Source organism: Oculina patagonica, chromosome 2 (genome assembly GCF_052425735.1).
Source record: "Oculina patagonica isolate OP01 chromosome 2, crgOcupat, whole genome shotgun sequence".
Classification (NCBI taxonomy): Eukaryota; Metazoa; Cnidaria; class Anthozoa; order Scleractinia; family Oculinidae; genus Oculina; species Oculina patagonica.
Genome location: NC_135759.1, coordinates 286,079 through 295,545, shown reverse-complemented (window position 1 = coordinate 295,545; position 9,467 = coordinate 286,079). Strand labels below are relative to the sequence as shown.

The 9,467-nt window shown below is 36.8% G+C and overlaps 2 protein-coding genes across 2 annotated transcripts; one reads left to right on the top strand and one right to left on the bottom strand.

The window, feature by feature from the left end:
* Positions 1 to 531: 531 nt before the first annotated feature.
* LOC144642455 (small integral membrane protein 8-like) lies at positions 532 to 1,413 on the top strand. Its single transcript, XM_078501413.1, has 2 exons — positions 532 to 641; positions 1,088 to 1,413. Exons 1-2 carry the CDS (start codon positions 558 to 560, stop codon positions 1,238 to 1,240), a joined length of 237 nt encoding a protein of 78 aa, XP_078357539.1. The 5' UTR covers positions 532 to 557; the 3' UTR covers positions 1,241 to 1,413.
* A 3,272-nt stretch (positions 1,414 to 4,685) lies between these two features.
* Positions 4,686 to 9,015, bottom strand: LOC144641668 (microfibril-associated glycoprotein 4-like). The gene is made up of 4 exons (XM_078500700.1): positions 8,534 to 9,015; positions 6,988 to 7,102; positions 5,127 to 5,544; positions 4,686 to 4,936 (listed from the first exon to the last, which is right to left on the bottom strand). Exons 1-4 carry the CDS (start codon positions 8,855 to 8,857, stop codon positions 4,708 to 4,710), a joined length of 1,086 nt encoding a protein of 361 aa, XP_078356826.1. The 5' UTR covers positions 8,858 to 9,015; the 3' UTR covers positions 4,686 to 4,707.
* Positions 9,016 to 9,467: the final 452 nt, after the last annotated feature.

Sequence of the window (9,467 nt, the reverse complement as noted above, 5' to 3'; positions counted from 1 at the left end):
GGGTTTATGCGTGACGCGTGAAAAGGCCAAAAATTAAAACGTGATGCGTGAAAATAGGGCAAAAATTAGACCGTGACGCGTGAAAATAGCAAGAAAAGGCACGTGATTCGTGAATTCTGCTGTTTCAAGTATACGTGACACGTGAATTTGGTTAAAATTTGTGCGTGAAATGGGATGACAACACCCCCTTTGCTACCCTCTTTGTTTGCTTTGTTTGCCGAAGCCATGATCACCACTGTTCAAATTGGAGGCGCATGGAACATCTTGACTCGAAACCAAACCCATGCAGTTTTGTTCACTTTGATGGAACGTTTCAGCGCGGAATACTTTTATATGGATATGTATTGCATTCCTTAAAGCCCTATAAAGCATTTCCATGACAAAAAAAGCTGAATAAAGTAATTATTCCGTTGCAGAAACTGTGAATTCTTGCATGTACAGCTTGTATGAATTCCCGCTTGACAGTTCTGAAGCAAAAATAAGCAGGCGTTTCATACGATCGAGAGAAACTGGACATTAGTGCCCAGTTTTTCCGCATATTACTACTTGAAAACAAAATGGCGTCTTCGCCAGGAAAGAAAGGGGGAAGACAATCTACGTTAGCTTTTCGACTTATTAATCCTGAATTATTCATCAAACCTGTGAGTATCCTAGGCTTGATTATTAAATTTCTTATTAACGTCTATTTTAGTATTGATGGAGCTAGTTTACTGCTCAGACAGTATCGCAAACTTGGGGAATTTAGGAAGAACTTTTAAAATTGTTGATAAATTATTTTCTCTAAGCTTACCCAACTAGGTAATAGCACATGATCTTGAAAGGAGGATTAGATTTTAATCACTCTGATATTTTATTTAACAGCTGTGAAATTTTTATTACGCTTCAATTTTCCACAATTCTGAATCGTTCTATAAAACTGCATAGGGGACTAAAATTTGCACAAGTTTTCCTTTTGGTCCAATTTATTTTTTTCTTTATCATCATCATCATTCTTATTATTAGTAGTATTAGTACTTGTATTGGTATTATTATAAAATTTTATGTTTTATGTCTTAGTTTATTGCTTTTTTCTGTATACTTTTATTAGAACAAAGTGATCATGATTGGTGGATCTGTAGCCATTGTTGGATGTTTATTGTTTCTGGGCTACATGAATGTCACTGGAGGAGAAAGACAGACAACGGTCTCAGTGTCGACATCAGTACAAAACAACAGACATGTTAAAAGCAAGTGGGACTAAACAACTGTTGTGCACTAAACAAGAAAATGAAAGGCAAGATATCATCAATATTATGCATAATCACTGACCAAAGACATGCATAAAGCTGTTACAAGTATAAATTACCATTTATATGCAGGAATTAAAGTTCAATCATTCTTCCTTTCCCTGTTAATCTTCAAAATATCAAGCATTTTTTGCTGTTGAAAGGATACCTGTGGAGGACAAGCATTGCAGGCCACTCTGATTAGTATGTGTAGCAGACAACAACTAACAGGCAGCTCAGATCTGTAAAGCAAGACAAATTTTCAAGTGATTGTTTTTTGTTGTATATACCAAAAAATAAGTGGAAAGTTGTGAAAATGGCTTGCTTAATGTTCTGAATTGCACACCTTTGTGTGGTCAGACAGCATTTTTAGGCCCAGTTGGCGTCAACTTGTCTGGTCCCTTCACATGCCAGCTTGCATATGTTTTTCTTTGTTTACAACATGGACATAACGTACTTGTCAACTGTCATCTGCACATAACAGATGTCTTGCAATATACATAGTTTACTGAGATTCATCAGATCTCTTGCAAAGAGCTGCATAACCACAGTTTTTCTAGCTGTAAAATGGTTTTTGTTGACCATTTGTTGAATAATAAATTAATTATTTGACTTGTACTAAATAAATAATATCAGAGTAAATAAATGAGGTACAAGGAGTTGTTTCAAAACAAGATGAAGCTAATTCCAGATCTGCTTCAATGACAAATTCAGGTTCCCTGTAAAAATGTCGTCAAAACTGTACAAAAGCTGCAAAATTTCAGTCAGAGAGTTTAAGAAAATTAACCATGTTTATTTAGACTAGGCATAAAATTTTTGGGCTTGGGGTGGAGAGACAGAGTGGTGTGAGATTAATGGTTCTCTAATATTCTTTTAAAGTGCTACTATGATGAAATTTGTATCTTTACTTTTGTAGCCATTTTAACATATAAACAAGTACTCGACATGAGAATGGATATGAATGGATAAGGCAGACATCTTGGCCAGGTTTAATTTTTCCCAACTGCAAAATTCTAAAATATTAAAGAAATAAATTGCTGGGGACTGGAAAAGAGTGGGTTATAACTGTAAGTGTGTCACCTGTAGAACTATTATTCTGCCAAGTTTCATTGGTCTCTACTTGACATAAAATTGTCGAGTAGATGATGTCATCAGTCCCCTAATTTGCATACTGAACACTGATCCTCAAAAAACAAGAAACCTTCCCAAAAAAATTCACCAAATAATTTTGCTTGAATTTCACTTTCTAAGGCTCGTGAAAATGAAAAGTATTGGCCAGTGTGGTTTTTTTTCCAAATTATCAGACATAATATAAGGACAGTAGATGAGAAATTATTTTATATTGTCCATGTAATGTAAAAATTTGTTTACACAGGGTGGCCCATTCAGCTCTAAGGCTGGTCTCCATAGGGGCCCTAGAAAACCCTGTATCTTTTAATTACATCTAAAACATTTTCATGAACTATTTACATTTAAAAAGCCTAATAAAAATACAATACTAGAAATTTAGAATCAAGAACAAGAAAGAGAATCACTCAGTTTCGAGACAATCAAATCATAATGACCTTTACTTTATTCTTTTATTCATAAACGTGTTGTTAGCCAATGAAGGGATATTTGCTCCGAAAATAGACGGACCGAACATAAATTGTCGATAAATAATATGACTCATAAATTGTTATGGACATAATAATACCAACACTTTGCTATTTGGAATAAGTGCCTTTGGAAAGAGGATGATTGTTACATCAAATGAAAATTTCAAGGGTGTTTAGATAGATTCATTTCTTATAGTTTTACGTCATAGAATTCTTAAGGTCATGTGATGTAATTTCATTCTGTGAGATGTGGTTTGAGAGTCAGGGAGCCAGATATACAGACAGACAGACAGACAGACAGGCCCCTTCGACCGACCAACCAACTGACAAAAAGACAGACAGACAAACAGAAAGACATACAGACGGACAGAGAGATGACAAAGGAACGTGATGGTCATAAAAAGACAGACAAAGATGACACCGACCGGTAGACACCATTTGATCGACAGAAGGAAATAAACTTTATTAATTTGTTGAACTGTATCATGTTTTACATATCGTAAGTGTTATGAGGTGGGCGTGTTATGACTATAAACCCATTACTGTATCTTTCCTTTTCAGCAGTTTAATTTATAATTAATGTTCCTTTCTCAGATCACGTGATGTTCATTCAGCTAATTGCTTCTTTCAAAGTTACTCATGCATTCACGTGTGTATAAGCGTATAAAGGAACGGTTCTTTAAGAACGTCACTTGAAACCAAACAGACAGCCAACAACCCAAGATTAAGTGGTGGAAATATTAATAACGTTGTGTACAGGTCTTTCATGTACATAATGCAAATATTGGATGCCCTAGTTTTTGTGAAGAAATAAGCTGTACAGTTAATGGAGTAAAACTAAAACCAAAGTAATTACTCCGGCCAATCACAAAGGACACAGACAAACCAGTGAACCAATCAAAACTCGAAGCAAATACATGTAGCCGGCACGAAGCGCGGGAAAACGTGCGCGAGCGAGTCACGATTGGTTTTGGTTTTAGTTCTGATTGGCTAAGAAAGTGGCGCGAGATTTTTAAGCCAATCACTAAGCGTAGCAATGCAAAACCAAAGCAAACGCTTTCGACACAAGTGAAAACCGCTCTATAACACGTAATTACAACAATAAAGAGTTTCACGAAGAGCCAACTAGTTAAAAGGTAGGCCACTAAGAATGGAAATTAAACATAGCCTTGTTATGGGGGGGGGGGGGGGGGGGTTGACCAGTATATACACTAGAGTGTGGCCAAGGAGTGAAACGCACGAACTCAGGATTGTCGTGTTACTAATCTAGCTTCACTCGGCCATCAATGTACGTGGTGATCAGAGCGGAGAAGTTGTCCCGGGACCTAAAACATAATAAAATAAATAAGTGCCGAATTATGCTACAGTTATATACACATTACGGATACAAGTCACAAAGAGTCACGTAGCTCAGCCTTTACTGCCCGGGACGGGGGACTCGCATATGAAAGTGACGGGGATGCTCGTCGTCTCGCTTAGGGATGTAAATTTCGGACTTTGGTCTCGCTTAGGGAATTCCGGGAAAAACGCCAATATTTTTAGCCATACTGGTCTCGTTTAGGGTTACACACAAAAGAAAATTACAAATATAAATTCTATTCTTGTTTTTTGGTATCTTCTAGGGGTTAAGAAAAGCTTGAACCACACCCAGATTGGTCTCTTTTGGGCTTTTTTTTTCACAATTTCCGACGAGCATCCCCGTCCGTTTCATTTAGGAGTCCTCCCCCCCCCCCCCCCCCCGGGCTTTACTGATGCTTTATCTTTACTGGCAAAGTCATTTTGAGCACTTTTGCGGATGCTATGGTGAAATAACTGGAATGTTGAATGGTCCGGGCTCAAGAGATTTAGACTTTGGTCTTAACTTTCATCTCAGTACGTTTTAGTGAATAGCCGTAGCCTCTAAACGAATACCAGTTGACTCCATCGGCGTAAGAAGCATGTGGTCCATTAAGGTACAATCCGTTGAGATTGGAGGCGTGGCAAGCATTGTACCACCAGGCTCCTTTTTTCGTTTGTGCGCAGTTGTCACTATGTATGTCATTATCGTTATCTTTCGTTGTAAACTGCATACCACTAGAAGGAAAGAAGAAATTGATTAGAGAACAGTTTTGTGCCACACGACAAAACTGCTACTTTAAAGAAACGTTTCTTTTTTTTTTGCCTGCGCTGTAGCATAAATCATTTGTTTTTTTAGGCTGTTTTTTTTTATGTAATTTTGATGAAAACCAGCAACTCGTAAACTGCTTTTAAATATTTCTCTTACTTTTGGAATGCCATCGAGTCACCAGCCGTGCCACTGTATCCTCCAACCAAAAGCCGGTACTTATCTCCCTCGTCTGCCACCTTAAAAGTCGTGTACTCGGCGTATCTGATGTTTCCATCAAAGTCTTCCAGGTCAACTCTCAGCATGACGTCATCAGCGGCTGTCAAACGGTGAAGATTGTCGTTTCCAAGCCAGAACTCGCCGTTGAGATCTCCAAAGCCGTTTTTGTAGGCTTCCCATCCAAGATAGAAGTCAACAGAGCCGTCCAAACGCTTCTGAAAAACGGTCCAAACTCCACCGTCCGTGGTCATGTCACACAACACTTGTATTGGTTTGCCGCCATCTGGATTGATGGTGTACACGCCATTGGATGTGAAACCATCTTGAAGGAGTTGGGCGCAGCTTTTCGCGATCGGCTCTGTACATAAACAAAACATATAGAAAAAGATTTTAACACTGAATTAATATTGAAATTGATTCTTTAGAGCTCCTGTGTAAGTTCACGCCCAACTTAGATGATTTCTTATGAATGATTGACAAAAGGGAAGAGGAAAAAAAGGCCATTTTAAGTGAGTTTGGCGCGGCTGTTTTGCTCTATTAGAGGCATGAAAGGGAGGCGTGGTGGCCTAATGGTTAGTGCGCTGGACCCTGGCCGGGGCACTGCGTTGTGTTCTTCTTCTCTTCTTGTTCTCTACTCAGGTGTATAAATGGGTACCGGCGAATTTACTGCTGGGGGTAACCCTGCGATGGACTGGCATCCCATCCAGGGGGAAGTAGCAATATTCCTACTCTCTTCATGCTACTGAGACCGGGATAACGGCTCCGGCCTGATGGGCCACTAGGCTTGAAAGCAGACCTTACCTCGATGAATGAAATATTATATTGTAGTAATGATAAGTATCGTCTTGTTTTCTTCCTTTCTTTTAACTTTTTTTATTCTAAACGTTTTATAAAAGACGTAGTGGTTAACTTGAAACGGTTTGTCTTTTTGTGTCTTTTGAAATATTAGATATGTGTTATATATTATAAATTATTAGTTATCACAGGGTATTATAGCAAAACATCAACATAATTTTAGTTTCTTTTTCAGTAAGTAGTTTTCTACCCAAAAAATGAAGAAATAGATGCCATTAAGGGACGGTTCATTTTTTATGAGATAGTGGGGGCTGGTGGGATTTGAGGGGGGAGGGGGGCATCAGAAAAAAATTTGGCTTCAAAGGGGGGGCCAGCCAAAAAAATATGGTATTGCCAGAATGCCCAAAATAACATTCCTGAGGTTCTCAAAATTCAAATTTTCCCGGGGGAGCATGCCCCCGAACCCCCCTATTTTGTTATGTACAAAACGCCATTAACTCAACCCAACAGCTTATTGGTTACAAATGCAGTCAACCCATACTAACAGACGGCATCCACAATCAATAGTCGAGGTAATGTCAGATATTTGGGATGTGTTTTTTGTACACTGATACATTCTTTATTTACAAGGCTCGATATATTTTAATTTCACTTCATAATTTTTTTTTTTCTCATTTTTTGAGGGGGGTCATCAAAAAAATTTGGATTTCAAGGGGGGGGGGGCAGGTAAAAGTTTTCGATGAAGAAGGGGGGGCCATTATATATAACAGTGACTATCTATCAAATCACACCAGCCCCCCCCCCCCCCCCCACCCCATAAATAATGAACGGTCCCTAATCAGGTTCACGGTGCTTTTATTTTGTTTTCGATTTTAAGCAGCTAACAAAAGGTATTTTTGATCAAAAGTAACGTGAGCAATACCTTGTCACATTTTGGCTTAAAATTTCCCTCGAATGTTGAAAAATAAAATGTATGAAAACACTAAGCTTAATTTAAAATTCTTACTGCATGGCATCCCAGCGTAACCATCTTTACATATACATTGCGCACTGTTTTCCTGGTAGTTTGGAATGCAGACCTCTGTATCATCACAAGGAGAGCCGCCCGTCTCACAAACACTCTGTTTGAGATAAAATCGCACAGTTATTAGAAGCTGCTGTAACAACCAGCGTCCGCGGAGTACCATGGGTAAGAAATTTGGGTTCTGACTTCAGCGTCCGCTCGCTCGCCCAAATTCTGTTTCACGTGAAAATTTGCTTTTAAAACTCACTTAAATACTGCTCCCCTTCTGTTTATGTTGTTTATAGGAGAATTCTGTGTAATGTAAGTACTGTGTTGCAAATCTAGCTAAAGCTGGATTGAAGGTGTTTGAATTACGACGACTCAATAAACTAAAGTTTTGAATTTTGACGAGCACACGCGAGAAACGCAACTCAATATAGCGCTCTCCAAATTGTTAATCAATAAACAGAAACACATTAGACACGATATCTTTCAGTGGTATCATCCCGTAAATTCAGAATGAATTAAAGGCCAGTAAACCAGATTGAAAGTTAAAGTATTGGAGGAACATGCTTTATACAATCAAACTTCAATAAATTCCAATTGCTGATTTTCCACCATAATTTATTAGAACTCGAGTTTCAGGCTCAAGTACTTAGCAACATTTTGCGTGTGTTTGATAAACACCACGGCCTTTGTCAGTGTGTTTTTGTGTTTGTCAGTTTGTGTTTGCTAGAAGCAAAAACAAATCTACAATTAAATAAAAAAGAATTAGGAAAAATGTTGTTGCCCCGAGATTAAGAATGCTGACAGTATTAAAATGGCATTGCTTCAGATTTTACAATTTTGATGACAACCAAACAGTATTTGTAAGCTTAATAACCCAAATTGTAAGAGACTATTTCTCAAAGTTTTCTTTCTATTGTAGAATAGAATCTAATGTAGTATATATGCTCTAAATATATGGCAACTAAATCCTAGATACATAAGGTGAATTGTTTTTCTTTTTGCCATTCAAGAGAAACATGCCTTGCCAAACTTTCGAAAATTTCAATAAGTGAATTTCCAGAGTCTACAAGCGTGAGCTACTTAATTATTTATTGCACAGCCCAGTGATTCAAATAATAACGCTCTAAGAAACTGAAATGAAAAATTAAAGCCTCGGTAGTTAACAGCGTTCTGGGTGTGCATAGTTAGTAGAGGGTGTAATAAATATTGTTTCGTAACAAATAAAAGCCTGAAAAACTCCATTGTAAATGTTGCACAACAAACAAAGAACTTTCTTTATTGAAAGAGATATTGGTTAAATATTAATGATTCAACAGATGCTTTTGATACTACAACGATAGATAAGTTCTCAAAGTTTTTTCCCCGTCGTATAAAAAAATAAGTTAGTATGGGTTAAAACACTTTGAGAAACATATAGACTTAAAGAAGTTTCCTAGATACACATATTTTGTAAAGTAAAATATGGCATAACACAACCACGTTTAAATTCTATGGTGTTTTCAATTCAGCTCATTTTCTTAACTTCGAACTAAAAAGTTACCTTAATCCCTCGGTACAGAAATTCATCTTCCTCAGTGAAGTTCTTCAAGCCAACAAATCGATCAGAATCGCTCAGTTGACACTTGAATCTCTTCTTGTTTTCACTGGGTCCAAAATTGTACGACAGACATCCATCCTCTTCCACACATTGTAGTCGACAAGAACCTTCCGAATCCACTTCTATTTCTCTAATGACGCTTCCATTGAGCCTTCTTCCTCTTATCTCTTTAGCAAAGTTAACGGCTTTGAAGTTTGGCTTTATTATTCTTGTAACTCCATTTGCAGAAGATAACATCAGAAAAGCCAGCAACCACTGTAGATACATTTTGCTTCTCAGATCTTCCTTTGGTAGAGAACCATTCAAGTTGCCTCTAGGTGTGTATATTGTGGTTTAAATTTATGTGTGGTTTAAAAAATGTTTTAACGAGTTTAATTTTTATTTTTATTTGTCTCATATTCATTATCATAATCTGAAACAAAAGGAAATAAAAATCAATTTAATTGAAAACTTTTAAACAAAGGATAAACTTAAACCACAACATATACAACTTTGTAACCGGCATGAATTATTAATTATCATTATGAAGTAGTTTCTTTCTTGTTTATGATTATTTTAATTTGGTTAATTTTTATAATAATAAGAAATAATAAAAGATTTATATAGCGCCATATCCATGGCTCATGGCGCTTTACAGTAAAATATTATTTAAAAAATGAAATTTACTTAAAAAACTTACATCAGTGAGAAAAGGAAATACTAACAAATAAAATAGCTAGGCTGTAACAATGGAAATAAAACTAAGAATCATAAAAGCCTTAAAATGAAAAGCTAACTCATTAACTAGTCTAACTGAACTATCTAATTTACTGGTTAACTAACTAACTAAAAGTCTAATTATAAAATTTGTTAAAAAGGTATGTCTTTATACAAGTCT

Coding starts and splice junctions, on each gene's coding strand:
- LOC144642455 (XM_078501413.1), top strand. CDS start 558: ATGGCGTCTTCGCCAGGAAAGAAAGGGGGAAGACAATCTACGTTAGCT. Junction 642..1,087: donor CTGAATTATTCATCAAACCT/GTGAGTATCCTA, acceptor TACTTTTATTAG/AACAAAGTGATCATGATTGG.
- LOC144641668 (XM_078500700.1), bottom strand. CDS start 8,857: ATGTATCTACAGTGGTTGCTGGCTTTTCTGATGTTATCTTCTGCAAAT. Junction 5,545..6,987: donor TTACGCTGGGATGCCATGCA/GTAAGAATTTTA, acceptor GTTTATGTACAG/AGCCGATCGCGAAAAGCTGC. Junction 4,937..5,126: donor GACTCGATGGCATTCCAAAA/GTAAGAGAAATA, acceptor CTTTCCTTCTAG/TGGTATGCAGTTTACAACGA.